The 21,791-nt window shown below is 39.4% G+C and overlaps 2 protein-coding genes across 2 annotated transcripts; one reads left to right on the top strand and one right to left on the bottom strand.

Moving 5' to 3' along the window:
- Positions 1 to 10,030: 10,030 nt before the first annotated feature.
- On the top strand, positions 10,031 to 12,165 carry LOC133736593 (arabinosyltransferase RRA3-like). Its single transcript, XM_062164133.1, has 2 exons — positions 10,031 to 10,272; positions 10,745 to 12,165. The coding sequence occupies exons 1-2, from the start codon at positions 10,096 to 10,098 to the stop codon at positions 11,858 to 11,860; spliced, it is 1,293 nt and encodes a 430-aa protein (XP_062020117.1). The 5' UTR covers positions 10,031 to 10,095; the 3' UTR covers positions 11,861 to 12,165.
- Positions 12,166 to 12,420: 255 nt separating this feature from the next.
- Positions 12,421 to 16,574, bottom strand: LOC133739733 (G-box-binding factor 1-like). Its single transcript, XM_062167527.1, has 8 exons — positions 16,471 to 16,574; positions 15,808 to 15,863; positions 15,388 to 15,572; positions 15,239 to 15,290; positions 14,880 to 15,065; positions 14,080 to 14,160; positions 12,963 to 13,088; positions 12,421 to 12,875 (listed from the first exon to the last, which is right to left on the bottom strand). The coding sequence occupies exons 2-8, from the start codon at positions 15,841 to 15,843 to the stop codon at positions 12,636 to 12,638; spliced, it is 906 nt and encodes a 301-aa protein (XP_062023511.1). The 5' UTR covers positions 15,844 to 15,863; positions 16,471 to 16,574; the 3' UTR covers positions 12,421 to 12,635.
- Between the last annotated feature and the right edge of the window lie 5,217 nt (positions 16,575 to 21,791).

The following is a 21,791-nucleotide window of genomic DNA, read 5'->3' as shown; positions in this document are numbered from 1 at the left end:
ACTTCGAACTCATCGCTGATGAGTCCACTAGCAAGAAGAAGCTCAAGATGGAGGCCCGGTTTGGTATCCGCAAGACCAGTGGTGCCATCTGCACCGCCCTGAGCTGTTCTAAACCTCATCCGCATTTTTGCATCTGGACCTTGTTACGTTTAGAAACCGGGGCTAAATAGACAAGCACTAAGTCAATCGGAGTGAATCGGATCTAAGGGGTGCCTGCAAAGTTTCTCATTTAACACAATGTATGTACATCTTGGGTGGTGCTTTACCTCGAACTGCGTATGAATCTACTGCTTCCTTTGCTATAGGCAATATCCCTGCTATTAATGCAACAGGACTGGGGTGGGGATGTGTGTGTGTATTACACTTTACTAGTGTTGCCTATTGAGAAATTTTGAAAAATGCCCTTTTTTACATCACCAAGAAACCGTTTAATTTTGTGAGCTGTTTTGCTGCTTGCTTGCTAAAATTCTCTTATGTTTTTGCACTAAATATTTGAACTTCCTGGCACACTACAACTGCATGCATTGGCAAAGGGAAGTTCAAGTCACATTTATTTTGAGTAAGCTTAGTTAAGTTTAGTTTGCAAGCTCTTTGAATAATTGAGCATGAGTATGTAATAGTGAATGGTACCAGGTGTCATATAAGGACCGTTTCTATGTGCCGTTTTGGCCTTTCATCAATGGAAATCTTTCAAACCAAAAAAAAAGAAAAAAAATATGTTGTCTATTTGAGATTAATTGGATGGTGCAGATTATAGAGGAACAAACTGTCGTAAAAAGTTGTACTATAAGAGGTCGTTATTGAGGCACCAAGTTACGTTTAGGTATTTGCCTAGTAGTTCTTAGTTACAACACATTGTGGAACTGTACAGTTTAATTGCCTCTCCAGGATTTTTCATTCTTTAATGTTGACTCTTTTTCCTATTTGCAGCTTATAGATCTTGTCCTAATTGCCTTATAATGTGCACATACTAGTGAAAAAAATTGTCCTAATTGCTGTTTGTTTTTTTTTTTTTTATGACAATTGCCGTTCGTATAATGACCGTTTGTATGTGCAGAATTGTTTTCAGCATCCCGTGTTTTCACAAATTCATGATTCTGTTTTCAAAGAATAGAGGATACGCTGATATCTTGTTTTGGAAAAGATAGACTAAAATTGATTCTGTATTTAAGATAGAGTTTTCATTGTATTAGGAATCCACCACGCCGAACACAAATTACGGCTATTTTAGGATTTCAAATACAGAAAACAGTTTTAAGAAACAATATAGGACGTGCCTTAAAGTTCTTTAGTTTCTATTTTACATGTTTTTTATTTTTGTTTTCAGCTTGCACATATATGACAAAGTACCCTTTTACAAAACACACCATGTGAACCATACCATTCAAAGAATGACTTTGGGGAATTTGGCATGATTAAGATGATTGTTTAGCTGTGGATTTGTTTAGGGAATGTTAGCTGAGTTGGTTTTGGAATGGCTTCTTTGACTGTTCTTGCTCCTCTTTTTTCTCTTGACTTGTCTGGCTCTCTCGATCCTTCTTGGCCTCTCTCTTCGTGGAGCAAGCAAACAGAGCCACGCGGAAACCAACCACAGTGCAAAAAGCAATGGCAAACTGTAATTGAGAGAAAAGATCAGGGGCAAAAGCGTCACTCCACTTTGGGCCAAGATGAACAGTTACTCACTTTTGAGCATGAATATGTAATAGTGAATGGTACCAGGTGTCGTATAAGGACTGTTTTTACGTGTCGTTTTGGCCTTTCATCAATGGAAATCTTTTAAACCAAAAAAAAAAAAAATGTTGCCTATTTGAGATTAATTGGATGGTGCAGATTATAGAGGAACAAATTGTCGTAAAAGGTTGGTAGAAAAAAGTTATACTACAAGAGGTCGTTATTGAGGCACCAAGTTACGTTTAGGTATTTGCCTAGTAGTTCTTAGTTACAACACATTGTGGAACTGTACAGTTTAATTGCCTCTCCAGGATTTTTCATTCTTTAATGTTGACTCTTTTTCCTATTTGCAGCTTATAGATCTTGTCCTAATTGCCTTTATTCATATATGTGCACATACTCGTGAAAAAAATTGTCCTAACAAGATGCTAAAAAGAACCTTGAAGAGCATGTATCCAACTTAATGTCCTCAAACATTGTCCAGACCTTGGGCACAATGCTTGATACTGTGGTGTACGTTCTAGAGTTCAGTAAGCAAGTTTGCATAACCGAACCTTCACTACCAAGTTTCTATATCGTTGAAACAGTTCGGAGTTGTAAGGCTAGTTTTAGCCAAATTGGTACATGCATGAAAGATACATCTTCATGACGGTATATTGTACTTGAAGTTCGTATTTCATGTCTCAGTTTGTTTGCTATTATTACTGTTTGGCTCCAGTTTTTCTTGAGCTGGTCAACAGTCTCTTTTATGCGCGGGCGTGCCAGCACCGTTTGGGTGCGGTCGTCGGGGGTGTCCCTTGACCTGACTTCTATCAAGCGATTGTAGACGAGGAGAGCACCAACCTCGTCGTGGGATTCTTTATGCCTCGTGGCGAGGACTTTTGTTGAGCTTCTTGAAAATCACAATCGATACTCGATGTTGTAGATCGAGCAGAGCGAGAACCACTGGGAAGTAGAGAGAACTTGCTAAAGCGTGACTTTAGCTTGGCTGGGTTGCTAGGGCGTTACCCTTGCTTGGCTGGTTCTGTAACCGTTGTGGTCGCGGCACTACCGTCGGCTCCCGTAGATCGAAGCACGTTGACAGAGGGTTTGGTGGCACTGAAAGTCGGCTTCTGAGAAGACTAGGACTAGGAGTGTGATCACCTATAAGAGAAAGAGAAGGAAAGGAGTTGCTCTTAGAGAGGTTTGCTCTAGAGAGAACTTAGATCATCTTAGAGATGTTTTGATGTATGAATGAGTTGGTGTTTGAATTGGTCGTTGTTTGTGGTCGTGGTACTACAATCGGCTCCCGAGGAGACTAGGACTTAGAGTGTGATCACCTATAAGAGAAAGAGAAGGAAAGGAGTTGCTCTTAGAGAGGTTGCTCTAGAGAGAACTTAGATCATCTTAGAGATGTTTTGATGTATGAATGAGTGAATTGGTCTTTTGTGGTGTTTTTGGTCGTGGTACTACAATCGGCTCCCAAGGAGACTAGGACCGAAGTACGTTGACAGAGGGTTTGGTGGCACTAATAGTCGGCTCCAAAGGAGACTAGGACTTAGAGTGTGATCACCGATAAGAGAATGAGAAAGAGAGGAGTTGCTCTTAGAGAGGTTTGCTCTAGAGAGAACTTAGATCATCTTAGAGATGTTTTGATGTATGAATGAGTCAATTGTTCTATGTTGTAGCCTCTATTTATAGGCTACCAAGAAACACTATTTGGCCTTAAACAACTCATAATGGGTTAGGTTTTAGCACTTAAACATTAATGGAATGTTAGGTTTGAATACTTAAACACTTAATGGAATTTGTTAGGTTTAAGTCATTTTCTGCTCCCTTATCCCTCAATTTTTATCTCCACTAATAACTCAGATTCAACCTTCGATCTCTTCATATGAAATGATCCACCATGAATGTAGATTATTGTGGTAAAATTTCAGAATTTATTTCCATGTGGTTGGGCCGGAAATGCTGCTGGACCTCTTACAGGTCCAGTTTCCAAGTTTTGCTTCTGCAGAAAATTGGACTGTTTGTTTGAAGGTTTTCCACTCCGAACGAGCTTTGACACTCTTCATAAGAAATGATCAATGGGATGTCTAGAATTAATCTGGAAAGTTTCAACTTATTTGGAGTTCGGATGGTTAGTCCGCCATCCCTCATTTCTTGTCTAGCTCGCTTTCTCCTAGCCGAAGTAGGAAAATGTGCTAAAGTTGATTTTTCATTTCCATGTTTGGTAGGCCTTATTTAGCCTCTTAATAATATATTTTTGAACTTATCGAAAATATAGATGTGAGCCACTGATTTTTGCTCAATTTCTCCAAGACACGCTTTGTCAAACAAAAATGCTCATTTTGGGTCCAAACATTGCCCCCTAGACCTCGAAGTCAAAGGTCTTCGTCTTGACTGAAGAGGTCTTGAATCAACACTACTCTTATAATGTTGTTTCTCCAAAGCCACTTGTATTGGCTTGACTGATAATACTTGACTAATTCCATATAGGCCTCTAAATAGGCCATAAAGCTTGAATGCCACAATCTGGATTGCCTTTGTCATGAACTGACGCTTCCTTTGCCAACTTTATTGCCCCCCATGTATCTGATGTCTGGTATCTTTTGGGCAACCTTACTGAAATGGCCAGGTGGGGGAGGGCGAACAAGAGAGGCAGAATCCATTTTGGCATGAGCTACTCCCACATAGTGGTTTAGGCCCATTTGCACGCACTTCTGGATTCAAGAACCTGTCATGAACGTTGTCCCCTTTCTAGACACCATTTCACATAGGCTATACTTACTAAGATGAGAAAGGTCATAAGTGTGAAGACAGTTAAACAAGTGTTAATAAAAGCCTCCATTAACCTTAAGGGACCTGAACTAGGCACCAATAAGGAGTTTAGGCCAATATTAACAAAAGAGACTTCACCTATTCCGTTATGATTCACAAATGACGAAAATAAAAGTGAAAACTGAAAATTGACAGGAAATTTAAAACAAAGAAAGAAGTTAGCAGCACTATGTTTAGCTAAACTCCAGAAGACCATGGGGGAGGCCATCTATGCTTCATTCCACGCTCCGATGTATCAAAATTTGTAGGGTAAAAATCCCTCCTGTGAGAGCTTATAGGAAAAGAACAAAGATACTTCTTGTTGAAGAATTTGAAGGAATTTTTTGGCTCGTGAGAGGGGTAATCTTGCCTCCCAAGTATCTTTGCTGGTTGACGAGGCATGATCTTCATTTGCAATTCGAGAGATGACGGTGTCCCAAGATCGGCTTTGTCGCCAACTACCATGTCATAGAACATGGTGTCTTCAGGATTAGCCACAGATTGGCCATTATAGACGACCACTTGCTGGCCACATAACATGGTGTGACGTGTAGCAGAGTCACAATTAAAATGATCATGAACTTGCTTCTTTTGATCAAAGGGATGATCATGGGCCATATCTTGCCCCCCATGCATCTGATCAGTAGCCACGTATTTGGCTTGATCAGTGGAGAAATCAGCTATCTGTTCAGAGACAATTTCATTGTCAGAAAAACATTCTTGTGGACCGTCTTCTCCATGCACAACCTCTGTGTAAGGCTGTGACTCACCAGTGAGACCCTTAGGTTGATTGCCACCTATAGGCAAGTTAGTCTCAGAAACGACCTCTTCGCGAGCAGCTTCTTGATGTTCCAATTTGTCTTGATGCGAACTGACTTGAGTAGCCAAGCTGGAACCTTCTTTGCGTAAGGTCGCGAACTCCGATGAGGTCTGTTTGTGCTGGGTCGCAACGACATTCATCGACTGCTGGTGGTTTTCTTGGGCTGGTTGGGTCACGTCGGCCAGCTGCTCCCAAGTCTGCCACGACTCTTGTTGGGCTGATTGGAAAAGTTCATCCATCCTCTTCTGCTGCGCCGCCAGGACCTTTTTCAAATTTGCATAATACGAAGCAGTGTTCTGTTGAAAGATAGCAAGTCGCTCCTCTATGCTCGCATTCTCCGGGACAGGTATGCGCACGAAGACAGGCATGATTTCAGGAATTTCTTTTGGTAAAGATTTTCCTCTGGCATCCCAATGATGGTGAATACAAAAAGAATCTAGTTTGGTCCCACCGGGTGTGCCAAAATGTTTGTTTTGAAGCCCGGTGGTTGAATGTGCTTCAAGAGAAATACTTCTGATGTTGTCCCACTGGGCGTGCCAAAATGTTTGTTTTGAAGCCCGGTGGTTGAATGTGCTTCAAGAGAAAAGACTCTTCTGATGTTGTCCCACTCGGCGTGCCAAAATGTTTGGCTCCAGTTTTGTTGAGCTGGTCAACAGTCTCTTTTATGCGCGGGCGTGCCAGCACCGTTCGGGTGCGGTCGTCGGGGGTGTCCCTTGACCTGACTTCTTTCAAGCAATTGTAGACGAGGAGAGCACCAACCTCGTCGTGGGATTCTTTATGCCTCGTGGCGAGGACTTTGCTGAAGTTTCTTCTTGTTCACAAGTTGATACTCAATATTGCAGATTGAGCAGAGCAAAATCACCGGGAAGTAGAGAGAACTTGCTAAAGCGTGACTTTAGCTTGGCTGGGTTGCTAGGGCGTTACCCTTGCTTGGCTGGTTCTGTAACCGTTGTGGTCGCGGCACTACCGTCGGCTCCCGAGGAGACTAGGACCGAAGCACGTTGACAAAGGGTTTGGTGGCACTGATAGTCGGCTCCTGAGGAGACTAGGACTTAGAGTGTGATCACCTATAAGAGAAAGAGAAGGAAAGGAGTTGCTCTTAGAGAGGTTTGCTCTAGAGAGAACTTAGATCATCTTAGAGATGTTTTGATGTATGAATGAGTCAATTGTTCTATGTTGTAGCCTCTATTTATAGGCTACCAAGAAATACTATTTGGCCTTAAACAACTCATAATGGGTTAGGTTTTAGCACTTAAACATTAATGGAATGTTAGGTTTGAATACTTAAACACTTAATGGAATGTTAGGTTTGAATACTTAAACACTTAATGGAATTTGTTAGGTTTAAGTCATTTTCTGCTCCCTTATCCCTCAATTTTTATCTCCACTAATAACTCAGATTCAACCTTCGATCTCTTCATATGAAATGATCCACCATGAATGTAGATTATTGTGGTAAAATTTCAGAATTTATTTCCATGTGGTTGGGCCGGAAATGCTGCTGGACCTCTTACAGGTCCAGTTTCCAAGTTTTGCTTCTGCAGAAAATTGGACTGTTTGTTTGAAGGTTTTCCACTCCGAACGAGCTTTGACACTCTTCATAAGAAATTATCAATGGGATGTCTAGAATTAATCTGAAAAGTTTCAACCTATTTGGAGTTCGGATGGTTAGTCCGCCATCCCTCATTTCTTGTCTAGCTCGCTTTCTCCTAGCCGAAGTAGGAAAATGTGCTAAAGTTGATTTTTCATTTCCATGTTTGGTAGGCCTTATTTAGCCTCTTAATAATATATTTTTGAACTTATCGAAAATATATATGTGAGCCACTGATTTTGGCTCAATTTCTCCAAGACACGCTTTGTCAAACAAAAATGCTCATTTTTGGTCCAAACAATTACAATCGGATTAGGGAGGATCTGCAAGTCTTGCTGAGAAATTAGAAAATTAAGCTTAGTTCTCATTCTCCATCTAATTTCATTAGATGACCTCATGCTCTTAATTTGTTGAACCTCCATAAAGGCTCAAAGGTGTTATCTGTAGTGGTTTTGTTCGAAATTTCCAGGGCTTATTGCCAGGAGAATATAGGTCTTCGGTAGGCACATTATGTTTGATTTTCATAATTTAGAGATATAGAGCTAGTCTATCTCTATATGAAATTAATCTACTTGATATATTAATACACTAATGTCACGTAGATGAATCGTTTGGCGAAAATATGAAATTGGAAAGTATAAAAGTGCTTATTTTGTGCCAAAACGTTTTGAAAGTTTGCCATTCTCGAAGGCTCAAAGCCCAGAAAATTATACATACATCTAAAGCCGGATCACTGTTCATTCAACTGTTCCTCGACACTATTCATTTTGAATTGGCGGTTTTGCCTTGGCTTGAAATTTTTTTACAGCTCTGCCACTTACTTGGATACTTGATGAAGCACCACTAAGCAACAGCCTCACTAATCACATACACCCAACCCTTTGACAAACCCAATTTCACAACCGTCAACTACTGCATCACCGAAAGCTCAAATCAATCACATGCAACCAACAAACAAACAAACCCTAAATCGAAGGGAAACAAACATGATGAGGACATGCAGAACCTATTGTCCGCACTTTCACTCTATCAACAAAACACAGACCTCAGCCAAGAACAAAGAGAGAGAGAAAGGATGGCGTCCATCAGCTCAACACGTTTTATATCCAGGTCAAACAACAAAGCGCAATTAAACTAATAGACGAAGGACACTATCTACCTCTCGGTGGAGTGAGGTATCATAGACATGATACCACTGAGAACCACCCCAGGTGTCGAAGCAAGAAAAACACGGGAGATCAAACAGGCAGACAGGTGTCGGGCAAGAGAGATGACGCAAGGACAAAATAGTCTTTTCAGCCATGACCGGCTTGGCTCGAGCCGGCACTGTTCATAAGCCGATGAACAGTGCGTTGAGAATTAGTATATAGTAAATTGCCGTTTGTATTTTTTTTTATGACAATTGCCTTTGTATGTGCAGAATTGTTTTCAAAGAAAATAAAGTTCTCTAGTTTTCTATTTTACATGATTTTTTTTTTTTTTTTTTGTTCATATCTAGAAATTAGCTCCCGTTCAAGTGTTTGTCAAACTCAAGCGTCTAGATAGTCATAGGCCGTATGGAATTCAACTTTTCCGGTGCGCGATGATAGGAGAGGAGTACTTTGACTAAGCAGAATAGCAAATCATCATTTGATTTATTAATTTGTTTGAAAATAATTCCGGACACTAGTCGATGTTACAAACTTGTATATGTGATGAGAAATGGCTCTCTCTCTTGCGAGTTGCGACGTTGGTGACTAGAGAGAAACGGTGATGTAGAAGGAGAGGAAGAGTTTTTTTATTTTTTGGATTGGGGTTTAGGGTATTGGTTGCTTCTCTCTGTCGTCAGAAGAGCTACTATGGCGTCCCATGGCTCCTACTCTTACAGGTTGGTGCCAATGTTGAGGCCCGGCCGCCACCACGTCGACATAGAGTCCGGCGCCAATGCCCTTCTGTCCGGCGAGTTTGTTGACGACGTGGTGTCCAACAGCGACCATGAGGGCCCGTTCAATATTGTCCACACCAAGAACGCGCCTCTCGAGGTGCTCCTCTGATGGAGGGTAAGTGTCTGCACATTTATGATGAAGTACCCTTTTACAAAGCACACCATGTGAACCATACCATTCAGAGAAAGACTTTGGGGAATTTGGCATGATTAAGATGATTATTTAGCTGTGGATTTGTGTAGGGAATGTTAGCTGAGTTAGTTTTGGAGAATGGCTTCTTTGACCGTGGTGCAACTCTTCTGACAGACCTTTTAATTTAAAATTTAAATCAGGTTACTACCCTCTTGTTTTCTCATCCCTTCTCAGTTCTCTTCTATTTCTTGCTCCTCTTTTTTCCCTTGGGTTCTGAATTACTATTTGTCAATATTCTTCTACAGTTTATATGTCAATAGGGTACTGATGAACACTATGTTTAGAAGGTGCGGGGGAGCGAGGAGGCGCGTGCTAACTAGGCTATAGTTGCTGGCCGAGGCTTGACTGGTGTGTGGCCGGGTCTAGTCGTATCTGGCCGAAGGTGTGGCCGAAGTGTGAGATTTTTAACTTTCTAGAGTTTTGGCTTTTTTATTTAGAGTTAGGGCTTCGTGCTGATAATATGTTTAAGAAAAAAGAAATTCGGGAGAATACTTGGATGTTTTTATTGATAATAAGAGTATCTTTATATAGAGAATTATATGTACAATATCTTTGAGTACAAGAAAACTTAATCAAACATTGATTATGAGATCTAGAATATTCTACCCTATTATTGTAAGTTATCCTGTTTGGGTCAGGCACACATAATTCGGGTTTCCTTCAACATATTGTGAGTAATAAATACAATGAAAAAATGAATCACACTTGGAGTATGGAATGAACTATTTTTCCCTCTATTTTCTTTGTTTGAGGAAAATATTTCATTTCAATTTGCATTCCAAACATAAGAAATAAACAACTTTTGTTTTCCTTTTCTGATGCTTACTTCCACAAACCAAACGAGTTCTTAATGAAAATAGATCCGTCAAGAGCTGCTATTTCATATTATTATGAGATAATAATTATCGATTGAATTTTTATTATGGCACAGAACACCAAAGTCTGAAAGCATGAGATAATTAATTAAATTTGACCAATAAAGAGATTAATAATTAATTTTAACATAGTGTTTTCCATTGCTCCTCTCTAAATAGTCAACCATCTCTCTCTAGTGTGTAGCACAATAGCTGAATAGCTGATCAGAGGAAGGAAAAAACATGATGGGGGGTCGGAGACACAACGCCCAGTCTCTCTGCAAATCGAGGGTCGGAATTGCCATAGCCATTGGAGTCCTTCTCGGTTGTGTCTTCGCCTTGTGCTTCCCCAGTGGCTTCATCTCCATTTCCAATCCTGCCCCTATGCTCAACCGCCGCTTCGCCCACTCCATCGCCCAGGTTCGCTTCCTCACTCCTCCGATTCTGGCTTCCCTCTTATTTCCTCTCTTTGTTTCCCTCATTGTTTACTATTTGAATGAAATGGGTGATCACTGCTTGAGATTCTGGTGCAAAATGATGCCAGTTGACTTTGGCTTTTGGTGTATGTACTTCTGAATCAAACCCATTAACTGTAACTGAACATTTGATGTTTGTGTGATGTGTCTCTGTAGAAAGACACTGACTTTTATGATACCAAAGATGATAAAGTGACAGTCTTTCAATAGTAGATATTAGTTTGATTGGATTTTGAGGTACCCATTTGTGCATTTGTGTGAATGCTTACAAAATTGTGGGGTCCTTGTGATCATTTGATGGTCGTGTATATGTGTTCTGGTGTTCTAATAGCTTATAACAGAATGGTTTTTGGGGTGCAATATTTTGAGGTTTATAAATACAATGATGTTCATGTTTTTAGTCATTTGTGCATTAGGTTGGTTCCACCCTGTGTGAATCGTCTGAAAGGCTCAACATGCTGAAATCGGAGTTTGTTGCGGCGTCTGAGGAAAATTCCGAGTTGAAAAAGAAGGTTAGGGAATTGACGGAGAAGTTTCGGTTGGCTGAGCAAAGGAAAGATCAGGCTGAGAAGCAAGTTCTTGTCTTGGGTGATCAGAAGAAAGCTGGGCCTTTTGGTACTGTCAAAGGCTTAAGAACCAACCCCTCTGTTGTTCCTGATGAATCTGTGAATCCAAGATTGGCAAATATTTTGGAGAAAGTGGCTGTTAATAAAGAGCTCATAGTTGCTCTTGCAAACTCAAATGTGAAGGCAATGTTGGAGTTATGGTTCAATAATATTAAAAGAGTGGGAATAACCAATTATCTGGTTGTTGCTTTGGATGAAGAAATTGCCAGATACTGTGAAGCAAAAGATGTGCCAGTATATAAGAGAGACCCAGATAAAGACGTTGATTCTGTCACGAGAACTGGAGGGAACCATGCTGTCTCTGGTATGAAATTTCGTATCTTGAGGGAGTTTTTGCAGCTGGGATATAGTGTCCTTCTGTCAGATGTGGATATTGTGTACCTGCAAAACCCTTTTAATCATCTCTATCGTGATTCGGATGTGGAGTCCATGACGGATGGGCATGATAATAGAACTGCTTATGGCTTCAACGATGTCTTTGATGAACCCAAGATGGGTTGGGCTCGATATGCTCATACAATGCGTATGTGGGTCTATAACTCTGGCTTCTTCTACATTCGACCAACAATTCCTTCAATTGAACTGTTGGATCGCGTGGCTGGTCGGCTTTCTAGGGAGCCAAACTCTTGGGACCAGGCAGTTTTCAATGAGGAACTCTTTTTCCCTTCTCATCCTGGGTACGATGGCCTTCATGCTTCCAGGAGAACTATGGATTTCTATCTCTTTATGAATAGCAAGGTCCTCTTTAAGACTGTGAGGAAAGATGCTAATCTAAGCAAGTTGAAGCCGGTAATTGTTCATGTCAATTACCATCCTGATAAATTTCCACGAATGCTAGCAGTTGTGGAATTTTATGTTAATGGGAAGCAGGATGCACTGAAATCTTTTCCTGATGGCTCAGAGTAGTAAAGATTCTTCTGATCATACATTCTGGCATTGGCCAAAAGACAAAATCATACATTCTGGGGTTTTGATGCTTTGTGTTCAAAAGAATTGTAAGGTGACTCCAACAGCATACATGTAGGAAGCAACTCTTAAAGAATTGTAAGGAAGGTTCCAAGAGCATATTTCATATGCCTTGTTTGGATTTTGTTAAATTTTGTACTCTACTGCTTTATATTTATATGTAACTATTCCTCTGTGCTGTTGCATAATTACAGGTGCATTTTACTTTTGTCAGGCTATATAAGTGACTTATCTTCTTTCTATAATTGATCAATCTATTTAGAAATAGGCATGTTCGTTTCACTCTCTTCTCCACTCCTCCCCTGTATCAAAGTTTGCAGTTTTTGGAAATGACATAATGTATGTGCATAGATAACCTTTCGTTAGGACTCAGATTCCCATTTCTTTTGTTTACAATACCTCTAAGTTACGCTGGAGCATCCACAGTACAATGTAAGTAACACACGTTGTCACAATCATATCTTTTAATCTCTTACATGATGTGTTTTCAGTCAAGCAGTGACTTCATTTAGCTGGTAACTTGATCTTTGACTTGGCATTCATACTAAGCAACTCTTATAAAATCGGAAAGCAGGTCTAAAGCTAAAAAGAACCCAAAAGTTAGGTCGTAGGCTGTCACCAACTGAGAGGACAAACTATTACTTGAAAATGATGTGCAATACGAATGTACAACTATTATCAAGTTATGAAATGCCTTGGTACATTAAGACCTTCTTTACTGGACCTTTGAACTATGTAAACAATCAGCCAAGTTTGGTCGTAGGCTGACACCAAATAATCGAGGCTCAGAAGGAGTAGGAGAAGTCTCTTTTCGATGAGAAGGAGTAGGAGAAGTTGAGTTGTCTCTGCTTGGAGTTTTTGATTCGATGCTGTTGCTTCCATCATCAGAAGAGTTGACTTTCACAGCTCTGAGATCAGCAACTGCATCTGGACCATACATCTTCTCCATCTCATCCTGTTTCATTGAAACATTAATATCAGGAGAAAAGAAAGATAAACAAGGGGTACTGAATAATGAATAAGTAAAGTTTAGATGACGAACAATTAGGGAACTGTTTTCTTCATCAAGTTTCCCACACTCCTCAGAAAGCCTTCTTAACTCATTTGGGAGCTCCGAAATTTCACTATTCAGCATCGCTGCAGTTTCTCGTAGTTTCTCACATTCTTGCTGCAAGAGAAACAAAAACAAAAGTATAATATCCAACACATCAAAAATCCAAGAGAAATAAAGAAAGTTATGTAACAAATGACACCAACCAAATAGGAAATCGAGAAATTCTTCTGATAAAAGCAAAAAGTTAAATCATATTAGATGATACCAGAATGGAACTAGTAGCTGGATGCCCCTAAATAGTCCTAGTCATACTTTTGGAGGAAAGAGATTGCTGTTAAAGCTAAAATCCATTGTTCAATGACCAATTAGATTTTTTTTTTTCTTTTTTCTTTGAAAGCTCAGAAACATTTGCATCAAGTATTATTCCACTGTTCTCTATCACAACTTTATGCTTCTTTGCTACCACTCAAGCAATGAATAAGGAATGCTGGATTAATAGAACTTAAACGGTTATATGTTTGCTGCCTCACAGCTGATCTCATGAGTCATGACCATATAGCTACATCTACTAAAACAGGAATAAATGAATAATCCTGGAATGTTTATTCTTGGAATGCGTAGCACATTTAAAGTTCACATGAATTCCATATTCAGAAACTATCTTCACCGTGATTGCAGGAAGTCAGAAGTTCAGTTGGTCATGTTGGGATGACCAAGATGTGTATAAATATTACATAGAGAACCATAAAAAGGGTAACTGAGCGCGAATCTACTAACATGTATAGAATTTATCTTTATCTGATATCTTAAAATCACTGTGACCATTTCTGTAAATGGGCGTTTGTTTTTTAGGGCACATTCTATAAATAAATATTTTGCAAATCATCCTGTTATTCATTTGCACAACTAGGTATTGCTTGCTTGATACTGAAATTAAAACTATGAACACATTCTAAAACAATGATAAGATCTGATCACAGAAAATATCATGGTCTCGCCCTTGAAAACAAGGAAAGATCCTCTACAAATTACATATATGCACACACGCAAGCTCATGCATACATACAAACACATTTGTACCTGAAAGGCTGATGATATTTATTACCTGCCTACGGAATCTTGACCTCTTAGCTGACTCCCTATTAGACTGCTTTCTCTTTTCTCTTCTTCTCCGGTCGTGATCTTCCTGTTAAAGCAAAAGAGAGCATATACCACTCAATGGAAGTGACTAACAAAGTTGGAAAGGCACGGAAGCATTTTAACTTCACCAAAATGATAGGCAGCCCATGGGACCATCGGTTCAAATAATAGAATGCAGTATTATCACCGATACACAGATAAACATGGTAAAAGCATCCTAATGTTCCTGTAACTTATATCTTTATATTGTTAAAAACAAAGCATCCTAATGTTCCGGTAACTTATATCTTTATATTGTTATAAACAGACTACCTTGCATGCCTATTAATCATGTGTGCCATATTCTAATCTAGGTTGAGCTACAATTGTACATAAATCCTCAGGAAGAGTAACATACAAAAAATAACTTAACAATGTGAACATGATAATTATCTCAATCATCAATGAGGTATCCAAAAAAACAAAAATAAAAGTACTGATGCATAAGCTAGTCTCCGCCTGCATTTAGGGATCAACAATTCTAAAGTCGAAATTGAACATGAGCAACATTGGTATTGTCTAGAGGTTCTAATATTCTATCTAGATAATGTAATATAAAATGAAATTAACTTTTGTGCAGCTTTTAAACATGAGATCAAACTGTAGAAAGGGCTACACAAGTTTTTTTTTTTTTTTAATATTTTTACATCCACTTCATATGCATGATTTCTCACTCAAGCATCATTGCTGAAGCCACTAGAGCTAACCAGATACATATTGCCTTACCTCTGTGCGTATGGCATGACCACTGGATACATTCAGGTCCATTCCCGAATTCGGATGGGTTTCAGGCATGTTTACCCCAATATTCAACAATTTCAAATTTGTATCCGTGCCACTATAAAGGACTCTAGAATTATTCTGAACTGCCCCCATCTGGTTAAAAATTTGCTTTTGAATTGCAGAAAAATCCTGGAATAAATTGAAGGTGTGCCATATTAGTAAAATCATCATGTCCAAAACCAAATGATATACAATGCTTCTCAGTCATCCCCACGATCTCATTAGAAAATAGTATTAATCTGCTGTACAAGTAACCAAACAACAAACGTTTTAAAAATAAGAAAATTATATAAGTGACATACTCGGTTAGTGTCAGCATTCTCATCTGATGAATCCTCGCCTCTGCCTGCAGCACTGTTGAAAATAATTTAAAACTTAATGATTGATGAAACATGTAAATGGTAAGCAATAAATACATGTTAGGGAAGGTGTACAAAGGAACTAAGATTACCCCTGTGAAACACCGTCACCACTATTTCCAGAAAAAGAAGTTTCCTTTTCGCTATCTGCAACTCTATTGCCTACCAACTCAATGTCTACTGAGCATTCCTTAGTTGTTGTCATTGGTGTCATTGGTTCCAAGTCCTTCTCATTGAGAACCCTTTCTTCTTTATCTTGAATTTCTAATGCCACACCCTGACCATTTACATTAGTGGGTTATAAAAATGCATCCATCTATATATACGGTAAGTTATTTACTCTATCAATGCAAGAATCAGCTATTGCACAACAACTTTATGAATGTACTTTTATGAAACCTACTAAAGTTTTGAACGATGAAAGGCAGCTAAGAGGCTGAAACTAAGACACGAATGATACTATATAATTAGGATACGCATAAACATATGGAGAGAGGGAAAGAGAGAGAGACCTGCTTCAACTCAGCACTGGTTTCCTTAGTCTCCATGGTATATCAAATTTGCAATCCTAAAAGATTAAGACAAGCAAAAGAATCTAATATGAGTAACAAAGGAACATGACGGTTCATTAAAAATAATAATAATAATAAAATAATAAAATAAAAAACTTGAAAACACATAATGGTTCTCAATTGAACAAAAGGTCTGAGCTCAAACGCCCATTGATAAGACCTTCTTGGTATAAGTTATCAAATTTGAATTGAACAGCAAGCCCAACCAAAAACTAGTTAGAGGGGTTTCACTAACGCACGCATGACATCAAAGTTAAGGAACACTTGCTCAGATTGAAACATAACACATTGACATCAATTTTATTTTTTTCCAGAAACCCACCAAAGTTCAAAAGGAATTATACACTAAAACAAACCAAAATCCAATAAAGAGCCCTCTCAAGACCAATGTGCACTTCCTATACTAAGATTCTCACTTAACCACACCTATATAGAACTAAGAAGACTACTAACTCGCTTATGAAGTACAGAAGTCAAAACAAGAAAAAGAACTGTTCTTTGTAAAACCACAAACCTCATAACTGAGTTCATAACTAAATACAAAAAGAAAACAAGGGCCGAAATCTGATACTAAGAAAACTAAACAGAGAATGAGAGAGAGACCTGTGAAAGTGTTTGTGGCGCCAAACAAGAGAAAGAGAAGGAGAGGGAGTAGAGAGAGTAGGTTTCGGTTTTTTGCAGAGCAGAGCTGGAGCTTGGTTATATATGGAGAGAGCAAGATATGTTGAACGGTAATATCAACGGTCCAGAAGAAGCCGTTCATTCCACCGCCTATAACTTCTGCTTTTCTTTCTTTTATTTATTTTTCTTCCTAAAGAATACAACTAGGAAAACTCTCCTTTGTTTTTATTTTATTTTTTATTTATTGTTTTTTTATTGAACATGTGAATATTAGAGAAATATGTTCACCAACAAGTATAAAAATTTCATTTATTTAATAAAAAATAAAGTTAAAGTTACACATTCGTACAATTATTTTTACTTTATTTACTCTCGTGTTTAAAAACGAAATACAACTAGAAAAGTTGGTGAGTTGTGACCTATTGGTTATTTGGAATAACCGACATCGTGGACCTCCGATTTGCATCTCACTAGCATCTTGGGATTGATGGGGTGGGGGAAATATTATTGTGTTTACTCAAAAAAAAAAATACAACTAGGAAACTTTCCGATTCAAAAATAAGGAAATATTCTTCGGGTTAGCCTAACCAGTCAAAGAAAAATGAGAATTGAGACTAGATTTCTCCCCTTCGAATTAAGGCACCAAATTTCATACCAATTTGTTGCAACCTCCCCCTTTTGGATGGTTGAAATTGAATACCGACGGCTCTTTTAAAAGCCTCCATGAAGTAGGCTTCGATGGGATCTTCAGGGACTCTAAAGGCTTATTTATATGACCGTATCCTCATAGTGTCTCAGTCAATGCGGTGGAGTCTAGAGTTTAGCGGTCATTGAAGCATTAGAGCAAGTGCACCGGTGCTCTTTTGCCCGGGCACCACATCAGCATTCCTTGATTTTGACTGGGTATAATGAAAATCAAGCTTCCACCGGCCCATCTTTGACCAGGCAAGTCTTGCCTTTTCTTGACCAAGGCCAAAGAAACGGGCAACAGCCTGACTTTTTTCTTGACTGGGTTTGAGGGGCTGCCAGCTCGGCCCAAGGATTCACGTGGGCGACGTCATCACTGCACCCTCAACTGCGACGCGCTGAAGGCAGCGACTGGCTCACGACCGCATGACGCGTGGCGCAACAAAGGCAGCTCGACTGACGCCACAGAGCAGCCGGACGATTTGCTCCGCTGGGTTGCTTCGATCTCGGCCTGGGGGCAGCGTCTGGGCGGGCTGACGCCACGGAGCGGCCGGACGAGGTGAGGCGACCTCGGGGGTGGCCGGGTCCTTGGCCGGAGCAAGACGGAGGACGAAGAAAAATCCGGGTCGGGTCGGACGAAGCCTGCAAGTTCTGGGGGCGCGCAAGAGAGAGAACCAGAGGGGGAGGGGGGGAAAATGAAAATAAGAAAAATTTTCGTCCTTTGAAATAAAATAGAATTTTTTTTTTCTATTTATAGAAAATTTTCAGATATCAAAAATTCATAATAAATTCATACGAACTCCGAATATTGCGTTCCATGTATGCACGAGATCGTATCAACGAGCTCTACAACTTTCATGAAGGAAGTTTTCCCAAATTCCTAACGTATCAAAAGTCAATTTTCACCACCCCCTAAATAACGTTCGTTTCGAAAATAAAAATCGTTTCGAAAAGTGGATGAACAGTAGTCTTGACCGGTCAAGAAAAAAACGGGTGTAAACCCATGTCCAGTGGCAGTGAACAGTATCTTGACTGGTCGAATTCTTGACTTCTCGACTTTGCCTTTTCTTGACTACGGGTGCACTTGCTCTTATGCATAGCTTGGGCATGAGGTTGGATCAATTTTTGGCTTGAGACGGACTCGACTGTTGTAGTAAACTATTTAAAATCACCTAACTTTATCCCTTGGAGGTTAAGGGTGGTGTGGTTTATCTGTTTGCATTATACTTCTTCCACACAATTTTTAAGGTATCTCATCTATCTATATTATTATTAAGAGAAGAGGGTTTGTTAGCCAAAATCTAGAATTCTGACAAAAATGTCCCTAGAAGATTAATAAACTTTGAGAATTAATTAAATCAGAAGGATAATTAAGACATTTACAAAATATTTTTTTTAAAAAAAAATAAACAAAAAAAGTATCCACAATCCACTTTTCTCTCCCATTATCTTTTCTCTGCAATAACTAACTCTTTTCTTTTTTATTTTCTGAAAAAAAAAATAATAATAATTTGCACATGCAGAGCATGTGTGAGGAAATGCTAGTATTATTATTAAGAGAAGAGACTTTGTTAGCCAAAACTGAAAATTTTGACAGATTTAACCCTGAAAGATTAAAAAACTTTGAGAATAAATTAAATCACAAGGATAAATAGGACAATTATAAAATATATTTTTATTAAGAATATTAAAAAGAAATGCTTCTACAACCCCTACTTTTCTCTCCCACTATTTTCTCTCTACAATAACTATCACTGAATCTATTTCTTCTACAATAACAACCCACTTTTCTATTTTTTTTTTTTTAACAACGAAATTTTTTCGTAAACATGCAAAACATGTGATTGCAGACTAGTATTTATAAAGAAGGCAATGTCGTGGCTAATAAGCTTGGGACAATTTTTGGGTTCACCCTAGTGTAAACCTCCATATTCACCCCTTCCTTACCAGCCAATTATGCACTGACATGTGTATTAAACAATAGAGAAAATTTCTTTCATTGATTTTTCCATTAACTGACGCTATCTCCCCCACCTCAATCCAATGATTCCCATTTGATATCAGGTCTGAGAGATTGATACCTCCTAATTGCTCCAACCTAGGGATGAGCAAACGGGGGTGGGGGGCGGGGTACCCGCGGGTTTTCCCCGCATTTGTCAAGCGGGGGCGGGGGCGGGGTTCCCCATCACATGTGAGGGGGCGGGGGTGGGGGCACTTATTTCCCCCGCGGGGGTGCGGGGGTGCGGGGGTGGGGGCGGGGTTTCCCATTACCCATGCGGGTTCCCCGTTTCTCTTTTTTTTTTTTTTTTTAATTGAGAACTATTATTTTTCAACCAACATATGGGGCATTTTTATAATTTTCTTATTCTAAAAAAAAAACAGAAAACTTATACGGGGTATTTCTCTTTCCCACCCAGAATACACCTTCAAAGCGATTCGGGAGGATCCGACCGTTGGATTGTCGTATAATTTTGTGAGGATGATTCTAAAGGCGATCCGGGACGATCCAACCTTTGGATCTTCGTATAATTTTGAGAGGATGATCCTAAGGGCGATCCGTGAGGATCCGACCGTTGGATCATCATATAATTGTGAAAAGATGATTCAAAAGGCGATCCGTGAGGATCCGACCGTTGGATTGTTGTATAATTTAGTGAGGATGATTCTAAAGGCGATCTGGGACGATCCAACCGTTGGATCTTTGTATAATTTTGAGAGGATGATCCTAAGGGCGATCCGTGAGGATCTGACCGTTGGATCATAGTATAATTGTGAAAAGACGATCCTCTAGGCGATCCTTGAGGATCCAACTGTTGGATCGTCGTATAATTTTGTGAGGATGATTCTAAGGGCGATCCGGGACGATCCAACCGTTGGATCTTCGTATAGTTTTGAGAGGATGATCCTAAGGGCGATCCGTGAGGATCCGACCGTTGGATCATCGTATAAATTGGTAAAGATGATCCTCTAGGCAATCCTTGAGGATCAGATCGTTGGATTGTCTTATAATTGTGATTTGTGAATTGTATGTTAAGTTGAGACCGTATGTGATTAGGTGCTTGACAGAATTGCATTGAACGATCATTTGTGATTTTGGCTGTTAGAGAAGACGCAGCGGGATTTTTGCCGAAAAAAAAGAAGAAAAAAAGATGCAATGGGATTTAGAGGTATTTGAAATACTCAATCGACCAAAACAATGATGAAAATAAAAAGAATAAAAAAATTATTTTTTTGTCAAAAAAGGAAAGGAAAAAAAAAACTGAAAAGATAGAAAATAGAAAAAAAAAGAAAAAAGAAAAAAAAAAGACCAATGCGGGGGCGGGGGCGGGGAATCCCCCATCTGAAAATATCCCCAAACGGGGGTGGGGGGCGCGGGGGAATTTGGGCACGGGGGCAGGGGCGGGGGGCTCGGGGGCGGGGGAATTCCCCGTTTGCTCATCCCTACTCCAACCCCTTCTTCTTCCCAATGCATTTCCTCTGACATTTTCCCAGTTCGCAATCAATTCCAGTTCCTTGCGCTTTGATGTTCATCCAATTCCAACCATGACATTCATCCCAATTGCCAACGAATGCAAAATGTTAATCATAAGCCAAAGTAAGCAATGATCATGGGATTTGAGAAAATTACATCTACTTCAAGCTCTCTCATTAAAGTTACCCATCGTGCGGCCTCCGGCCACCGAGCCGAGAGCTTATTTTTGAGAAGTTAAAAGGTTAGGTGGAGAATTGCAGGTCTGATAGAGGAAGAATGGAATAACAGTTAGTGGCGTGGGTAAACATCAAAAGCTAAAGTTGAGTTTTTCTTTTTTAGTAATACGCGTATAAGCTTGCTAATTATGGTGCCACTAATATTAGTTTTATTTGGTGGTGTTCACCCCCTCATTTTATTGCTAGTCTTTATGGTCGAGACCTGTCATCATGTACTTCCTATCGCTTTGCTTAGTTCTCTAGCTTTATTTGAGGTTATGGTTGGTAGCTGTAACTTCATGTTCATAGTACTTTTTCTTTTGTATTCATTGCAAATTGAGTCCGACACTCCGACTTGCTTATGTAAAAGAAAAAAAATAAAAGAGGTTCGATCTTCTTAGACGACCAATAAAGACCCATCAAATACTTTCTCACCAGGTGCGCCTACCTGTACCATCTACAACGTACAATCCATAGATCTCAACAATGAACAATGGCCACTGAAGCCTTGCATATCCCCAGATAGCCAATATGACCCACAATCGACCACCCCATTGTGTGTATCACCCACTAATATCCGGAAAAAAATAAAAGCCAAATCCCAACATTACCATTCCAATAGACATCCCCTAATTTTTTTAGTATCCATTTTCCCCTAATTTTTCATTTTATACGCTTTCTCTGTCCCTTTCTTCTCAATTGACATTGTTCATCATCCCGGCTATGTTCTGCAAATACTTGAGGGTCACCTTATAGTTTTTCTCCCGCGTATTGGAATCACAGTTTTAACCACTCTATTTTACAAATGTCATCTTTATTCACTTTGCGATATAAATAATTTTTCTTATAACAAATATCAAACAAGACACCTGTGGTGATTTCTAAGCCAAAGGAGAGAAAAGAAAGAATTCATATATAAAGCAACCAAG

This window comes from Rosa rugosa, chromosome 3 (genome assembly GCF_958449725.1).
Source record: "Rosa rugosa chromosome 3, drRosRugo1.1, whole genome shotgun sequence".
Taxonomy (NCBI): domain Eukaryota; kingdom Viridiplantae; phylum Streptophyta; class Magnoliopsida; order Rosales; family Rosaceae; genus Rosa; species Rosa rugosa.
Note: the sequence above shows the minus strand (reverse complement) of the source record. Positions and strands in the feature narration are given on the sequence as shown.

Excerpts from the sequence above, each read along its gene's own strand:
- LOC133736593 (XM_062164133.1), top strand. The coding sequence starts at position 10,096 with ATGATGGGGGGTCGGAGACACAACGCCCAGTCTCTCTGCAAATCGAGG. Across the intron at positions 10,273-10,744 it reads TCGCCCACTCCATCGCCCAG|GTTGGTTCCACCCTGTGTGA; the intron begins GTTCGCTTCCTC and ends TTTGTGCATTAG.
- LOC133739733 (XM_062167527.1), bottom strand. The coding sequence starts at position 15,843 with ATGGAGACTAAGGAAACCAGTGCTGAGTTGAAGCAG. Across the intron at positions 15,291-15,387 it reads GGTGACGGTGTTTCACAGGG|TGCTGCAGGCAGAGGCGAGG; the intron begins GTAATCTTAGTT and ends TATTTTCAACAG. Across the intron at positions 14,161-14,879 it reads GTCATGCCATACGCACAGAG|GAAGATCACGACCGGAGAAG; the intron begins GTAAGGCAATAT and ends TTGCTTTAACAG.